An 18,208-nucleotide genomic window follows, 5' to 3' on the forward strand; every position below is an offset into this window, starting at 1 on the left:
TGCACCAACTTGAGGGGAAGTGTTAGCAGTTATGATACCATGATTTATGGTATAACTTACCATAATAGCCGAGATATGATAGGCCCAAATCATGAGATGTGATTTACCATATTATCTGTGAGATATAATAGCCACAAATCATGTATTTGACTTTATTTACGCATATGTCTAGGCAAAGAATATGCAATGATTTGATTTAGTTTTCTTTCTTGTAATACGAGTATGTGCTCATTTTATCTATAAATACTAGAGCTGTGAATGAGTAATTCATCTCATTCAAGCCTTTACGCAATTCTCTCTTTTCTCTTCTTTTTATATATTTCTACTATAACGGTGGAGCAAAATCCTCCACCAATCACGGTGCCTCCTTTGACTGTTGTACACCTTCTATATTATCTTTTACTGTGCCTATATATAGGCTCTTTGTACTCAAGCAAAAAATATCTGAATAATAAAAATGTAATCCTTAGTAACTCTTTGTCCATGGATGTAGGCCTTAGTGCCGAACCATGTATATGCCTATGTTCTCCATCTTTCTCTCTTCCCTTTGTCTATTTGCATTTTTTATTTCCGCATCCAAAATTTAACATGGCATTAGAGCCTAGATATTCTTGTAGTCTCATCTAGAATTTGAGGGGGAGTATTGGTATTATCCTTATAGAGCATATTCTCCAAGTCTTCACATTCCTTTCCCTTCCGGTCCATTTTTCGGATGGTTCATCACCTCGGCATTCGCCGATGTTGTTCCAACCTCCCGGCGTTGTTCTGGCCATTTCCCGACTTAGTTCCAGCCATTTCCCGATGTTGTTCCGGCTTTTCCTGGCTTAGTTCCGACCATTTCCAGGCTTAGTTCTGGCCTTTTCCCGGCTTAGTTCCAGCCATTTTCCCCGGCAAGTTCCAGTTTATTTTTCCCGACAAGATCTGGTCATTTTCCCCAGCAAGATCTAGTGAATTTCCTGGTTTTGTTCTGGACACCTTCTCATCATCTTTCAAGGCATTTCTTTAGCAAGCTGGGCATTCATGATATCCATGCTCCAACTTGAGCGGGAGTGTTGAAGTATATAAATATTTCTATATAATTGTCGAACAAAATCTTCCACCAATCATGGTGATTCGGTCAATTCCCTTCTAATTATAAATATTTATATATAATGGTGGACCAAAATCCTCTACCAATCATGGTGTCTCCTTTGACTATCGTACATCTTCTATATTTTCTTATCTTTACCGTGCCTATATATAGGCTCTTTGTACTCAAGCAAAAAATATCTGAATAATAAAAATGCAACCCTTAGTGGCTCTTTGTCCATGGATGTAGGCCTTAGTGCCGAACCATGTTATGCCTGTGTTCTCCATCTCTCTCTCGTCCCTTTTCCTATTTGCATTTCTTATTTCTGCATCCAAAATTTAACACTTGTACCATTTTCATTCTTTTTGCCTCTTGTGTAGTTATAAGAATGCCTTATCCTTACTTTAACTTATTAAAGACCCCTCATAAAAAATTAAGTAAATAAATAAGATTGTTGGATGTCAGAACTCGATCAATGAAGCAAAGGAGACCCTTTTACATTGCTCGCACCACTCACAAAGATACCTTGCATTGTCTTTTCTTGGTAGGAAACTCACGAAGGCACCCATTTATTCCATTGGAGACGCTCTCAAACCTTCCATTTGGAAGGAGGAGGTACTGCTTGGGCTAAGCCCTTGGTGGTAACATCTTGCATTGTCTACAGATTGCAAGTAATTAAATTCAGAAGTGGACTTTTTTCTCACTAAGAGGAGGGCATATGTTTGGAGTATACTTTCACAGGAATCCTTGGAGGAAGAAGAAAGATGAACAAGTGGGAAAAAGATAACCTTTATGCTAAAACATAACCTGCAGTAGAAGTGTGGAAAACATCTTATCAGCATCATCATGAATCCACAAATCTACAGTTGTCTTGTGTGAGCAAACAGTATTGACATTATTGACCCCCAGCCTGTTAACCATAAATGTCAAGGTGACAGTCCCGTGGTGCATTGAGGGAGATTTTAATGTTGTCTGTACGCCTAGTGAGAGATCACAGGAGGTCTTTGGTCTCGAGTCATGACTGATTTTTCTGATTTCATTGACACCCACCATCTTATTGATCTTCCGATGGAAGGAGGCCATTTCCCGTGGTCTAGTGGACTGGAATCACCAACCTTGTCACGGCTGGACAGATTCTTGGTTTCGGGGGATTTGGAGGAGAAGTTCCCCGATGTGTCTCAGGTGGCTTTAGCCCGTGCAATTTCGGACCATAGTCCTATTCTTCTTGACTGTGGAGGGGTGAGGAGAGGGAGATCACCTTTCCGGTTTGAAAATATGTGGCTCTAGGCTGATGACTTCAAAGATAGGGTTGGATTTGGTGGACGGGCTATGAGGTTAGGGGTAGTCCGAGTTTTCAGTTGGCATCCAAATTGAGGTCATTGAAGAGTGATGTTAAGACTTGGAACAAAGAAGTGTTTGGTAACCTTGTATGGCGAAAGAACAGAATCCTCCAGGAAATCTCAGTTTTGTATAGGAAAGAGAATGAAGAAGATCTTAGTAGCAAGGATGTGAGCAGAAGGGAGGAGTGTAAGGTTGAGTTTGGAGAGATTGTCGAGATGGAGGAGATCTCTTGGAGACGGAAGTCTATAGCCCTCTGGCTCAAGAAAGGTGATCAAAACACGAAATTTTTTCATCAAATGGCTAATGCTCATAGAAGGGGTAACCACATTGGGGGATTCGATTTAATGGGTTTACAGTTACTATGGAAGATGATATTCGGAATGGGTTCTTGTCTTTTTTCAAGCAGCTCTTTGAGGAGATTGCTTCTTGGAGTCCTTTGCTTGATGGGCTTGAGTTTGCAGTTATCTCAGATGGTGATAGAGACTGGCTTGAAATGCCGTTTGGGGAGGAGGAGGTGTTGGTGGCTTTGAGGAGCTGTGATGGGGATAAAGCTCCTGGACCGGATGGTTTTTCTTTAGCTTTCTTTTAGCATAATTGGGAGGTGGTGAAGGTTAAGGTGATGGGGGCAATTGGCTCCTTTTTCCTGCATGGATCGTTTGAGAAGAGTCTCAATGCTTCCTTTATTACTCTTGTCCTAAAAAAGGGTGGGGCGATTGAGGCATAGGATTTCATACCCATTAGCCTTGTTGGGGCTGTGTATAAGATTATTACAAAATTGCTAACCATTCGATTAAGGAGAGTGCTTAATGCTTTTGTTGGAGGGCGTCAAATTTTGGATTCAGTGTTGATTGCTAGTGAGTGTATTAAGGCTAGGGCGAAAAATGGAATTCCGAGGGTTGTGTGCAAATTGGATATTGAAAAGGCTAAAGATCATATATGTTAGGATTTTTTGATGTATAAGAGAGAATGGGCTTTGGTCAAAAGTGGAGGGCGTGGATTTCTTTCTGCATTTCAACAGCTCTTTGGCTGATATGCTGGGATGTGGTGTTGGCTCTTTTCCGATCTCCTACTTGGGACTCCCTTTGTGAGCCTCGTCGAGGACAATTTCTGTTTGGGATCCGATTGTTGAGAGATTTGAGATGAGACTTGCAGGTTGGAAGAAACAATGCTTGTCAAAAGGGGGGAGGGCTACTCTTATGAAAAGCACACTCTCAAGCCTCCCGACCTATTTTTTGTCACTTTTCCAATGCCTAAGTCAGTTGTTAGAAGACTGATGTTATTCAAAAGAAAGTTCTTGTGGGGCAGTTTAGGAGATGAGTTCAAGTATCATTTGGTTGACTGGAATAAAGTGTGTTCCCCTATTAAAATGGGGGGTTTGGGCATTCAAAGGCTGGATGTGTTTAATAAGGCGTTGTTGGGCAAGTGATTGTGGAGATTTGGGAGAGAGAGGACCAAGCTTTGGAGGCGTGTCGTCGCTTGTCGTTACGTGGAGGGTGATAGAGGGTGGCAGTCTAGGGAGGTTATATTCCCAGCGGGTATGGGCTTTTGGAAACTTATCCATAGAGGTTGGGATGAATTTTCTAAAAGGATTCAGTTCAAGGTTCAAAGTGGAAGCAATGTCAGGTTTTGGGAAAACATATGGTGTGGGGATTCAGCTTTGGCCCGCCCATAGGTTCCCTCAAATTTACCGGATTGCTGTGAATACAGATGCTACAGTTGTTGATTATTATCGCCTTGATAATGGAAGGGTGACTTGGGATATGCGGTTCCGTAGACAGTTCCATGATTGGGAACTATTGAAATTTAAAGATCTTCTGGCTTGCATCTATAGCCAGGTGGTGGTCGGGGTGGGCATGGATGAGATGGTGTGGGCGGGTTCCTTGAGAGGGGCGGTCGAGGTCCAAGTCCTTCTATTTTAGTATGGTGTAGATTCCTGGCCCCGTTTTACTTGGAAAGCTTTTTGGAGGACGAAAACACCACTAAAGGTGTTTTTTTTCTCCTACTTTGGGAAGCATCCTCACTATTGATAGTCTTAGAAGAAGAAGTCAAGTTGTGGTTAACTGGTGTTACATGTGTAAGAAGCGGGGAAATCTGTCAACTATCTTCTTATTCATTGCTCGGTGACAAGGACTGTCTGGTCTTTGTTTTTGGTTGTGTTTGGTATTCCATGGGTGTTCTCAGAATCTACGGTCGACTTGCTTGAGATTTGGAGAGGGTGTACAGTGGAGAGCTGAGTCAGAGATGCTTGGAGGGCTACTCCCCTGTGTATATGGTGGGGTTTGTGGCGAGAGAGAGATAGGAGATACTTTGACGGTGTGGAGTCTCCTATTTGGGCTATTAAGTATAGTATACTTTCTTCTTTTGGGTAAATGGGCGGGGATTGTATGCCAGTGGATTGTCTTTTGGATTTTGCTGATAGCTTAAAGCTAAAGTGTCAACATGGACGGCGGTTGTCTGTTTTGGGAGCGCTCCCCTCTTAAGCGTTTTTATGAAGTCTTTCTTATCTATCAAAAAATATATATGTATTTTTTTATTTACAACAAAACTTGAAGTTTATAGTATATCATGTCAAAAAAAAATTGTTATTAACCGCATCAGCTTAAAAAGGAAAAGCTTTCTTAACGGCTAGAAGTAACCAGAGAACATTCATTATATGAATATATGCATTCATACTGCTTTTTTTTTAGTCCATGATGGTAAGAATCGAGTCACTAACCCCTACCCTCCCTTTAGATGCCATGCCAAAATTTTACCATTGTGCTACAATGGCAATTACAAACATGACAATTTTTCTATCATTACTGTAGCTTCGAGTACCTCAATAATCATCAACGCCACCCCCCTTTCCTCTCTCTCAATGTCTCTCTCATTACAATAACTAATTGCCAAAAGATAAATCCTAATCCTTACACAGCCACAATATTTTGACATTTATTTAAATTAGTCAAATAATAAGAAACATTGGAACAAAATAGTATGCTTTTGCTGTCACATCAGATGGTCATACCTAGTCCAGTCCACATTCTTTGGAGTGGTGTAGAATTCAAAACGAAGAGCCCATTGCACAGTGACATGCTGAGTGGAAAAAGACATAGGCCCATCCATGGGAATGGAAAAGAGAAAGCTTGTCTGGACCAAATCTGCAACAACTTCATGATGATCGCTCTGAACCTACATAAATCGATATGAACCAGAAAACATGACACAAAATCACTTATTAAAATGTTTCCAAGCGTTAAAGAATATCAGTGTGTAGTGAAATTTGAGAGTTAAACAGAATCAAGAATGTCTTCCTAAAAAAACAAAGGTAGTGTTTGGGCAGCATTTGAGAGGCTCTAAAAGGACCTCCAAGCCATAAATATCATTTTCAAGAAAATATAGGCGTTTGGCAAACGACAGAAATAGACTTTTAAGAGAAGTTCCATGCTTCAAAGTGATTTCATCCATAGCTTGTGAGAGTACGATTTAGAAATGAGTTTCATGAAGTCAGTTGAGGTACTAAATGACAAATCAAATGACAGTTTTGTCTTTTTCTTTATCAGGTTATACCAAAAACCAAAGGACGTCATCAACACACAGATCATCAGCTGACAAGGGGATTGAGTGATTGACACTGATGGTGTCTGGTAAAGGTGGACAATGGTGACCAGTAGAGTTTGTGACTCTCTAAGGTTTTCAAATTTAGAGAGACGGGGATGGTGTTAATTAGAAAGAAGGCAGAGAGAGTATAAAAGCAGACGCTGAGTCCATAGGTCACACGTGTTGACTTTTCTCTGATATCCCAGTGGCAATTCATGTATATGTACTGGATGTCCCATAGACCCAAATCTGCTGTAAATCTGCCCACTCTCAAATCTCTATGAACTCCACTCGCAAGCAAAATGCTGGGTAACTGCTCTCTCTTCCTTCATACTGTTTGTATGAAAATCCAGAATAAAAGGACAAAGAAGGAAGAGGAAAAACCCAGGTTATTGCTACCTCATGTCATTTGATTAATTAATATTTTCATCACTTTAATGTCGCCAGAGATCCCCAATTTCAGCCACAATCCCCCAGGGATTACCCAAGGCAATGGTGAATATCATCAATTTTAATCGTGTCAGGCTACTGATCGTCACTGTAGTTCGACTCATTTTGACATTTTCAAAGTTGTTACAACGCTTCCACGGTCTTCTTTCTACATTTCTGGGAGGTAATTTGGTAACATGGAAAAGTAAAAAGCAAAATGTTGTGGCAAGATCAAGTGCAGAGGCAAAGTATAGAGCAATAGCTCATAAAGCTTGTAAAATGATGTGGGTTTACAAGAGAAGGGTTTTTCCAACAACAGGCTTATGAGAATGATTTGCAAAAATCAGGCTGCTACGTACATTGTTAGCAATCTGGTGTTTCATGTGACAACAACATATCGAAGTAAATTGTCAGTTTGTGAGACACTTCATAATGACTTAAGAGGATACGTACTACTTCTGTGAGATCCAAAGATCAATTGGGAGATGTATTTCCTAAGGCATCGGGAAAATCACAATTTTCAGAATTATGTAACAAGCTGGGCATGATAGATATCTATGCTCCAACTTGAGGGGAGTGTTGGGTGATAGTGTAATTAATGATATAGTTGGGGGTCATGTTGTAAACAAGTAATATTTTTCTTTCAGGGTTTACACAAACTTGCCCTAGGGTTTCAACTACACACTTAGAGCTTTACAAACCATGCTATGATACCATGTTAACTTTAAGAGAGAATCAAAACAAGAGTAAAGTAGAAGAGAAGAAAGAGGAGAGAGAGAGAGAGAGAGAGATGAGGAAAGAGGGAAAGAATGAAAGAATACTTTCATCCTTCCACCGCATTCTATTTACACTAACAAGTTTCAAAAATTACACATAAGCACCCAACATTATATAAGTAATAACAAATAAGCCCCTGACAACATATATCAGATTGTTTTACGGTTATCTGTGTTAGAGAATACCCCCAAACCAGATCTCTCTTCCCTCTCGATCTAAACATCTATAATTTCCACAATTTTGTATATCCCCTTTATTCCTGTACATTGCACAATTAAGTACCCTACAATGCATTCCTCTCATCGTATTTACAGTCATATCCTTCTTTTCCTCCCTTTAAGATTACCTTTCATTGTATGCATACAGAATATATCAAGATTGCCTATGTAATTTCCCAACATCCTACGTTACCGATTTCAACTTAAAAATTTAATGAATCTTCTGCATCTACAATGCCAATATGGGGCTGAGCTGTGATATATTCACATTCTACTTTACATAAAGAGCCTACCAACATGTAAGAAATCCTATCCCACATAGCAAAGTAATCTCTCTCCGAGGCCATATAACTATAAGAGTCACTAGAGGGATGGCACGCATGTAACAAATCCTATTCCACATAGCAAAGTAATCTTTCTTCTAGGTTATATAACTATAAGAGTCACTAGAGGGATGGCACGCATGAAGAAGAAGAAAAATTAATTAAAAAAGCTGCTCCAACATAATCCAAGCGGAATTAGAACTTCACAAATTACAGTAAAAGAATTATACTTTCAAAAAGCAAGTCCCTGACCACTGGTTCAGTATTAAATGACTTTAAGCTTTTTTTTTTTTTTTTTTTTGATAGATAAGAAAGATTTCATTAAAACGCTCAAAAGAAGAACGCTCCCAAAACAGACAACCGCTTTCCATGACGACACTATAGCTTTAAGCTATCAACAAAATCCAAAAGACCATCCACTGACATACAATCCCGCCCATTTACCCAAAATATTTAAAATGACAATAAGATGAGGCAAACACAAGGTCTATATAATGTATACAAAAAATTTGCAAAATTCATGTTATACAATATATATATAAAGAATTGTAGAATTTATGGCTATAGAGCTAGGGTTAGATCACAGATTAAGAAGGAGAGATAATGAGGGAGAGCGAATTGGAGAAATGGTGTGAGAGAAAAATCTAACCATCTCTCTCACCCAAATCTCGTATATATACACACACACAAGAATAAAGGAACAATGAAAATACTACAATACCCATTAGGGTATATTAATAACATATATGCCCCAATATAACTATTCTAACAAGAATGAACTTTAGTTTCAAGATTTATTAAGTTTACAAGTCTTCAACAATGATGTCGTGATAACAGAATTTGCATGACTGGACACAAAAAAAATTGCTTAATTTTGTTACTCGAAAATGTGATTGTACAATTCCATATAAAGTTTACAATGATATGGCAAGCATAACAGCTTAGAATTAGAGAATATACCTTAGTAATTGTAGGAGAATGTTTCCGAGAAGGGTGGATGAACCGACGACTTATAGCCTCTGACATCTCCAGGGTTACTGAAAGCTGGAAACCACAATAATTCTAGACAATTTCATAAAAATCAACTACAGAAACAATATGTTGATGACTATTAGTGTTTTATTTATTGTTCGAAAATGCAATTACCTCGAGGCATCTCCGAGCTCCTTCTTCATGAAAGAAAGTAAGAGTGCCACCTATCTGTTGCCAAAAATATAACAAAGAATTTGACATTGAACAAATAAAAAAGAGATTAAACGCAGAAGGCTTAGAATAATTACCATGTCACTGAAGTAGTAAGTTGAATCAGAGTTCTTTGGTGAAAATCGGAGCAGAACTTGGTCATCCAGCCTGATATTGTAAGATCTTCCTCGAATAAAGCCTTCTGCTGCAAAAAATTGTTGACAGCAAATTGATTTTCCAAAATTAATAGAGTTACTATGAGTCAATTCATATATCATACATAGCCAAGTGTTAATTAGAGATGGCACAATAACTTACATGCTACAGGTTCGACAGTTCCTGGAACAGTTGGCACTCCTGAATCATCATCTGTGGGAAGGGATTCTCTATGTTTAAGTTGTTGGCTAGGAGAGACAATAGCTGAAGACTTTTGGGGTGATAAAACATCTGTTTGCAGAGATAAATAATCATTCAAAAATGGAATTATGTATATTGGAAACGAAAAACACAATAAAGTGGCGTATATGGAACATGCTGAAGAAATCTCAACAATGACTATCCCAGTAATCTAACGTCATGAAAGAAGCAATCACTGTAACAATTTTTGAACTGGAGAAAAATGAATAAAAAAGGCAATAGTTCAGAGAAATTTGCAACTTCCCTAGAATAGCTTACTCACCCTCACCAGAATCATATAAAACCTCAGACACGGATAGATGAGGAAGTGGCATATATGAAGATATGCTACTGCGTCCTTCGAGAAATGGAGCATCTCTATGTGATGACTTTGCAACAGATGATTGCAAGGATAATGAACTTCCAAAGGCTCTGTGTATATTTTCCTTGGTGGGATTGTAGGAAGAAACGGATGAGATTTCATCCCTTGAGCTCTCATAGCCTTCCTCAACTCCATCATATGTTTCATTAGCTCTAGCCTGAAAAGCAGTACCAATACTTTTAATACCTCATTAATCAAGTAAATGAGTTCTCATCTATATTTGAATTATTATTGATAATTAATTTGCTCAAATATATCTTTAGTCTGTTGTTCATGCACCCAAAAATCAATATATAAATCTTAAAAAAATAAACAAATAAAAAAGAAGAAGAAATATTAAAGGAGAAGGATATATGGAATGAAAATAACTGCTAGATTTGAGAGCTTACCCAATCAGAGTCTCCATCCACCTCTTTCCAGTAGACATCCAAAAGGATGGTTGAAGTAGGAACAATACCTGCAAACATTGGTAAAAACATGCTAATCATGCTGCTCATTTAATGCGTAGATATATATGGGGAACAAATTCCATTAGTCCGAGGTAAACTTTTTGTAATTTGCAGTATATTAGACCAAGGCAACCTTAAATCTGATATAACCTTTAAGGCAGAATTATCACAAGGACAAGTTTCAAAAAATCATAGTACCAATGCTTTCACATTAACTATTATATGAATGGAGAGAAATAATGCTTCAGACAATTGTTAGTGGTTTTTTCATTTAAGAACGTTAGGAATTATTTGTGAATGGCAAAAAGGTAAGAATGCAAAATCTTTATCCAGCCAGATAATAAAGGAAAATCAGACAGCTAGAATAAAACCTATAAGTCATCACTTTGATCAAAATAAGTGTTAGTTTTTTATATTCAGGACAACAAATTGTGGAAATAAAGAGAAATAGCACCATAACTTTTTATGTCTCTCTCACTTTTATTAGGACACTGAAATTTATTGACCTTGAGAGTCAATTAGCTGTGATGGCCCTATCACATGGCAAGAGAACTCAAAACCATGCCAAGCAAGAGATTTCAGCGGTCCGGGAACAATTCACAGTCAACTCAAAATCAGCCAAGCTTAGCATCTATAAGTTACAAAAACTTCAGGTTCCAGTTACATGCTGCCCATTCAAGAAATCATTCTTGACATTAAGTTTTTCTATAAGCAAGGTAAGTTAATTAAATTAGGGGCCATTGCTTATTTGATTCTGAGAGCAGCCACTTTGAGCAAGAAATTTTCAAAGGTATGGTCTTTCCCCAGCCTTTTTCATATCTCTCAACTATAGGTCCCACCCACTTAGACAGAATCCCAAGAGGCAGCCCCAGATAAGAAATGGAAGAAGAGATAGTGCTGCATCCCAAAATCTGAGCTGAAGTGGAAATGTCAGGAACCTCCCCAACCGGAACCAGAACACTCTTGCCCACATTCACCTTCAAGCTAGAGACAACTTGAAACCAAATCAGAACATCAACAGTCTCATCTACAACGCATCCACATCACAAAAAACCAATGTGTCATCCACAAACATCAAATGAGAAATCTCCATCTGACGGGCAACATCCCTACCCACCCTGAATTCTTTAAAAAAAAAAAACCAATTCCACAGCCCTTGTCATCATTCTGCTAAGAGCTTCCATCACCAAAAGGAACATAAAAGCCACCCTCAGATTTATAATTCTTTTACTTATATTATTTATTTTGTCATTGAGGAGAGCAAACTAGAAAAAAAGTAGCTACAATACCAACTTGAAAAGCTAGCATCAATCCTAAAGCTAAAAAAACAATAAATAAAACCAATACAGTTGCAATACACTGATTACTTCAACCAAAAAGAAAATAATAGATCAAGGATTTTCCATTTTTGGGCTTTACTCTTGAAAGCCCAACCTTATAGGCAAAGCTTCACGGATCAATTTGCCAAGCTTGTATCAGAACAATTGATGACAGGAGAGAGGTCGGCCATGAACCTTGATCCACACAATTAGCAAGTCTAGAAACTTACACTACTGGTTATCAGTTTACACATGCAATCAAGAAGCAACCTTAGACAACAACCACATTATAAGAAAAGCCTCACCAAAGTAAAGAGCATTTTAACTGCAATATACTTCACTGTTTCAATGGTTTCTTCTTAATTTCTAGAAAAGAAGTGATTAGAATCCATCTGCAGATAATGGAACTTTCAAGCCAAACTGCAGAGTTAAAGTTTTATGTCAAATGCAATAGCACAATATAACAATTTACCATTTGAAGCAAGTAAAAACTCACCATCAATTCTATCTTGTTCAATTAGCAAACCATTGCTATTCTGAGTGACCCATATTTGCAAAGGGATTCGCACTTCCTGCAAAATTGAAGTTCATTAAACTTGGGCTTTGTTTGGATTGATGGAATTGAAAGTAAAAGAAAAGAAAGGGAGAGAGGGTGATTTTCAGAGGACAGAAAAGAAAGGATAAGGAGAGAGACTTGAGGAATTGCTTAACCCTCCAAATCTCTCCTATGATATCCTTCCAAAAGTGGGAAGATTTGGAGAGAGAGCATAACAACTTAAGTGAAACTTTCATAATACCGAAAATAACCTTAACATTTTAATGAAGAAATTTAAGACATTTGAATACCATCTTAACATTATGGCATTTGATCATTTTGTGATGGAAATTTAAAAGACATTTGAGTCCCATCTACATATATGTATCTATGTAGTTATATATATATATGGAGAGACGAGAGAGAGAGAGAGAGAGAGAATTAGAAGAGGGGCACTGTAATACTAAAAGTGTGAAAACTGTATTTCAGACATATTGTGCATTTAGACATAGAGAGGGATTGAAAGTCACCATCACTCGTGAGGTTCCAATTTCAGCATATTATTAGTCGCAAGTTCACACTTTTCGTACTGCCCCTGTACTATTGTTTTCCCCAAATAAACACCTAATTATATAATCTGGACTCAAAATACTCCCTTATTGACAATTTTTATTGGAAAAATAATAGTAACATCAACATAGCTTTTTACAATACAATAAGATCAATATGGGTTAGATTTTATTCCCATTAATTCTTTCACAACTTTAGACACTTCTAACTTTTCCATGGAGAAGTGCCAACACAGGAACAGGAACCGGCCGATTGCTTGAATTGGGTCTTTGTTAGAGAGTCCCAACTGACAGACCTGATCGTCCCAAAGTTCTTAATAGAAAACTGACCGGGGCAAGGCACTTCCAGTCAAACTGATGGCGCACCCTCATAAACATACTTTCTTGATTGAAAGGCAGGCGAATAAGCCTAATTACAGCATTTAAGCCACCCTATGTGTTCTATTTTGTAATATAAATACAAAAGGGTATGATAGTAAATTGGTAATTAATTTCTTTTCTTTTCTCTCCTTTACCTTTTCCAAACAAAAAAGCTATCCTTTCCTTTCTTGTCCTTAATAATTTATCCAAACATGAATTATCAAAAAAAAAAATCTCATCTTTTCTTTTCTTTTCTCACATGATATTATCCTTTCTTTCTTTTCCCTCCTGCTTATCCAAACGAAACCTTAAAATTTGAATTATAAGAAAAACGAGTGCATATCGAAACATGTCTCGAACACCTCATTTCAACTTGTGCTCAACATTCAACAGATTTCCTCAAAATTTTACAGGGGAGGAAAAACAAAAATTCCAGACCCAATCAAAAAAAAAGAGGGTGGAATGGAATATGAGTTTATTCAACCTAATGTGTCGAAAAAGGCGTTTCAACAAAAGCTTTAAAAAAATAGATCTCTGACATATTGTTGTCATTGTTCTCAGCCCTATTTTTTTCATCACAGGACATGCACCCTTAAGAAGTTCTAAGCAATAATGAAGATCGGACATAACTTATTCAAGTCACTTATTAAGGGTTCAAAGAGGTCCACTCAGACTTAATGAAGAAATAATGAGCAATTACTTACATTGTGAAAATAAAAATAAAATACTGAAATCCAAATCAAATAATCAATAATCGAAAAGACTATTGTCACTAAGAGAAAAAGGCGATTCTAGGGTTTCACTGGCAAATTAGAGTTTGCTAGGTTTGGGGTTGAAGAAGCCCGGCCAGCATGGAGGAGGTTCTTCCCTCCTCCCCAATCACAGGGAGGGTGTCTCCCCACACTACTTCTTCCCCTCAACGTCCATCTTGGAGTTCTCTCTTGAAAGATAATTCTCAGAGTGGTTTCACAGACTTGGAGTATTATGATGATAGCAAAGGTGTGGAGGTAGATGAGATTGATGAAACGGATAATACTGAGGAGACGGAGTACTGGCAAAACTCAATTATCTGCTGTCTTAGGAAACAAGCCGTACTTCCCACACTTCGTCTTACGTCCAGAATCGGTGGTGTGCTGATGCAGTAGTGGTGTCCCTAAAGGAGGGTTTTTTCCAGCTTCGATTTCCATGCAAAGCAGATGTTATGGGTGTTCTATCTCGGTTTCATACGTTTGAGGGCCGTCCAGAGATCTTGAAGAAATGGAACAAGAATATTAAACTGGAACGTGAACTCTTATTAACCATTCCTATTTGGCTTACGCTATATGATCTATACACTCATGCTTGAAGCCCGAAAGAACTATCAAAGATTGTTTCCAATATTGCTAAGCCGTTGTACATGGATGATATGAAACATACCCGTGAAAGAGGGCTGTTCGTGCGAGTCCTGGCTAAAATGGATGTCCAGGGTGAGTTTCCAGATATCATTACTACTCATCTACGTGGTTGTAACTGTGTTGCTAAGGTTGAATATGATTGGAGGCCTCACTTGTGTAAGGTCTGCAATTGAATCGACCACATTGAGGATAAATGCACATTGAAGGTTAGTAAGCAAGCTTCTAAACCTAAATCCAAAGAACAATGGGTGGTGAAATCAAAAGGAAAAATGGTTGCCTTGGATGATAATCCACAGAGTGGGATTCAGGTTGATCATGGTGCTGCTGACTCTTCTGGTTCACAGTTGCTGGTAATCCAAGAGTCCAGTCCAAAGGTTGGAATGGTTGGAGTGGCTATGGCTGATTCAGATGGGTTAATCATGCAGAAGTCAAAGTCCAGAGATAAAGGGAATGGTGTAGAGATTCCAAATCAAATTATTACTCCTAATGCCTCTGCGGTACTTGATGAATTGCCTGAGAACGGATTTGGAGGTTTTTGAGTCAACTCCACTTGAGTCTGAGCCTACTGTTATGAATGCTGATGAGATTTCGAGGGCTGATGATGTTACAGAGGGAATGTCCCCAGTGATTGTGAATGATAGTCCTTCCTTGGCATCTAAGAAGGAGAAACCACAATTAAATGATTGATGATTGGTTTATGGAATGTTAGAGGACTCAACAGGAGGAGAATGCAGGCAGAAGATTCTTCCTGGTTGAGTATCTTTTCTTTAGCTTTAGTTTGTCTTGTTGAAACTAGAGTTCAGAGTAATAAAGGCTCGGATTAAAGGGTTTGGCACTGGTCTCACAATTATGCTGTTGATTCTGGGGGTCGAATCTGGTGTGGGTGGGATCCTCTCAGGCTTGACATCACCATCTTAGATGTCAAGGCTCAAGTTATGCTTATGCAGGTTGGGATTAGAGGTACTGGTACTACCTTTTTTATTTCCTTTGTCTATCTTGAGAACACTGTTAATGAGAGGAGGCTTTTATGGAGGGATCTATTGGATTGTGCTTCTAAAGTGAATGGTGCTGGGCTTCTACTTTGGGATTGGAATATAATTGGATACAATAATGAGAAGAAGGGTGGTTTGAATCTTTCTCCCAGAATTTTACATGACTTCGATAGTATCATTGATCAGTTGTGTCTTGCTGAAATCCCTACTATTAATGGGTTGTATACTTGGTGTAATAAGAGGTTTGCTCACAGGAGGATCTATGCTAAGCTGGATAGAGGGCTGATGAATGAAGGCTGGTCTTATGCCTTTCCTAACTCTAAAATTTTACCCACTGCCCCAATGATTTCTGACCATTGGGGTTTGTGTGTGCAGTTTCCAATGCATATTGCTAGTGGTCCCAAACCTTTCAGATTCCTTTTAGTGTGGAATAAACAACCTGTTGAGGTCATTTAAGATGTGTGGAATTCTGTGGTGACAGGAGATCCTATTCAAAGGCTTATTCAGAAACTTAAACTCACCAAGAGTACAGTAAAATTATGGAAAAGGGATAAGTTTAGTTCAGTTCATGAAAAAGTTATTTCATGAAGAAAGGCTCTTGAAGAATGTCAAAATGCCCTTGCTATTGATCCTATGAATGCTGATGCTATTAGTGGAGAGAAGCATGCTAGAAGGCAGTTTGAGGATGCTACTTCTAATGAGGAAATTATTTTATCTCAGAAGGCAGGGATAACTTGGATTAAAGATCAAGATAGATGTTCTAAATTCTTTTATCAGAAGATCAAGGAACACATGTCTGGGAATAATGTCACTGTTTTAGAGAATGCAGATGGTGTGTTGGTCACCGATCCTGTAGGCATTCAGGATATGTTTGTTCAACATTAATTCTCTCATGGATCTGCTGTTAGAGAACACTTTAAGGCTGAGTATATTAGAGAGTCCTTGGGCCAGAGGATGTAGCTCAATTAAAGGCCACTGTTAGCAGGGATGATATAAAATCAACTTTGTTCAGTATGGGTGCTGACAGAGCCTTGGACCAGAAGGTTTTACATCAAGATTCTTTCAATAATATTAGAGTATAGTGGGGAGTGATCTTACTGGTCAGTCATCCAGTGATGGGAAAAGGTTTGAATAGCTCTTTTATTACTCTAATTCCTAAGAAGAAAGAGTCTGTGAAGGTTGGTGACTTTAGACCTATATCCGTGTAATGTGGTGTATATGGTCATCTCCAAGATTTTAGCAAATAGATTGGCTCTGGTTCTTGACAAATTAGTGAGGAAGGAACAAAATGCTTTCATCAAGGGCAGTAAAATCCAAGATAATATCATCTTAGCTCATGAATTGCTGAGGGGTTTTGGTGCTAAGAATGCTAAGCCTACCATTGCCTGGAAAGTGGATTTAAGAAAGGCTTATGACTATGTTCGATGGGCCTTTTTGCTTCAGTAGCTACATTTTATTTGGGTTTGGCACTAGCTGGATTGGTTGGGTAAAAGAATGTATCTCCTCTGTTTGGTTTTCTATCCTGATTAATAGTAGTCCCTGTGGGTATTTCCAGTCTTCCAAAGGTCTCAGACAGGGATGTCCATTATTTCTTCTTCTCTTTACCCTAGTGACTGAGTATCATTCAGGTGTACTTGAAGCTGATATCAATAAAGGGAATTTGGTGATTTCAGAAGCTGCAAGGAAAGCTGGGATTCCTATTTCACATCAGTTTTTTACTGATGACCTGCTAGTGGTGGTGAGAGCTAATTTGGCTTCTGTTTTTACTCTCAAGAAGATCATGAAGCACTTTGAATCTGTTTCTGGACTTTCTGTTAGCAAGGAAAAGTCTGAAATATATTTGTCTAGGTTAGTCAAGAGAGAATCCAACTTTTTAAAACTTTGGGGTGCAAGTTGAGAAAACTTCCTTTCATTTACCTGGGATTGCCTATTTCTGATAAGGGTTTGAAAAAGGCAGATTGTATGAATCTTATGGATAAGGTGGTGACTACTACTACTAGATGGAGAGGTTTGAATATCTCAATGTCTGGAAGGGTAGAGATGGTGAGGGCTGTGATTATTTCTCTTGTCCACTACTGGACTTCAGTTTATTCTATCCCTGCATCTGTAATTAGCTTCATTGAGAAAAGAATGAGAAATTTCATTTGGGGACATGATGAGAACACTTATAAGCTCCATGGGCTGAATTGGAAACAGCTTGCTGCTCCTAAAGTAGGAGGAGGTTTTGGTGTGAGAAGAATTGCTGATGTGGACAAAGCCTCCAAGTGTGTTCTGGCCTGGGATTTTCGGTTATCTAAAGATAGGATCTGGGTTGCTTGGTTTAAGAAATGTTACTTGAAGAGGTCTTCTTTTTGGCATGTTGTGCCAAGGGATTCTTACTCATGTATCTGGAAGAGTATAGTGGCTATCAGAGATATTGCGCAATTGAATTGTAGATATAGAATTGGCAATGGTCAGAATGTGCAAATGTTCTTAGATCCATGGTTTGACGGCCAGTTCATGACAGAAAAATTCCAGCCTGGACTTCTGAGAGACCTCTCTAGGAACAAGCTGATTCAATTGAGTGAAAAGACCAAAGGTGTTTTGGTATTCCTTATGCTGGAATGGTGGAAGACCAAGATGGTCTGTTCATACTGTCCTAGCGTGGCAAAATGCAGTTCTTGCTAGCTCTTGTTTGCAGAGGAGAGGGATATCCCTAGCCTCTGTGTGTTTTATGTGTAAGAACCATGTGTAGACTTTTGATCATCTGTTTTGTTGCTCTGACTATGCTTGGCAGGTTTGGTCTAATATTTCTGATATATTCAAATGGACTCTTTAGAGATGTGCTTCTATTCTTGACTTGGCACAGGACCTCTCGCATAAGTTTGCCTCAAAGAGCTGCAGAAATAAATTAA

At 38.5% G+C, this 18,208-nt stretch overlaps 1 protein-coding gene across 5 annotated transcripts in view; it reads right to left on the minus strand.

Moving 5' to 3' along the window:
• The window catches only part of LOC132303037 (uncharacterized), a 40,211-nt gene that overhangs the window by 8,589 nt on the left and 13,414 nt on the right, over nt 1-18,208 (minus strand). For 4 of the 5 annotated variants that reach the window (XM_059800069.1, XM_059800068.1, XM_059800065.1 and 1 more), the window contains exons 4-11: nt 11,961-12,036; nt 10,086-10,153; nt 9,598-9,853; nt 9,237-9,365; nt 9,017-9,123; nt 8,883-8,936; nt 8,697-8,798; nt 5,418-5,581 (exon numbers count right to left, since the gene is read on the minus strand). In XM_059800069.1, the coding sequence (XP_059656052.1) occupies nt 5,418-5,581; nt 8,697-8,798; nt 8,883-8,936; nt 9,017-9,123; nt 9,237-9,365; nt 9,598-9,853; nt 10,086-10,153; nt 11,961-12,036 (956 nt within the window). The remainder of the gene's footprint in view (nt 1-5,417; nt 5,582-8,696; nt 8,799-8,882; nt 8,937-9,016; nt 9,124-9,236; nt 9,366-9,597; nt 9,854-10,085; nt 10,154-11,960; nt 12,037-18,208) is intronic. The other variant, XM_059800067.1, reaches the window with a different exon arrangement.

The sequence above is a fragment of the Cornus florida genome, unplaced genomic scaffold, assembly GCF_030987335.1.
Source record: "Cornus florida cultivar Cherokee Brave unplaced genomic scaffold, ASM3098733v1 CherokeeBrave_3.0.0_Hap2_Chr04, whole genome shotgun sequence".
In the NCBI taxonomy this organism is placed as follows: Eukaryota; Viridiplantae; Streptophyta; class Magnoliopsida; order Cornales; family Cornaceae; genus Cornus; species Cornus florida.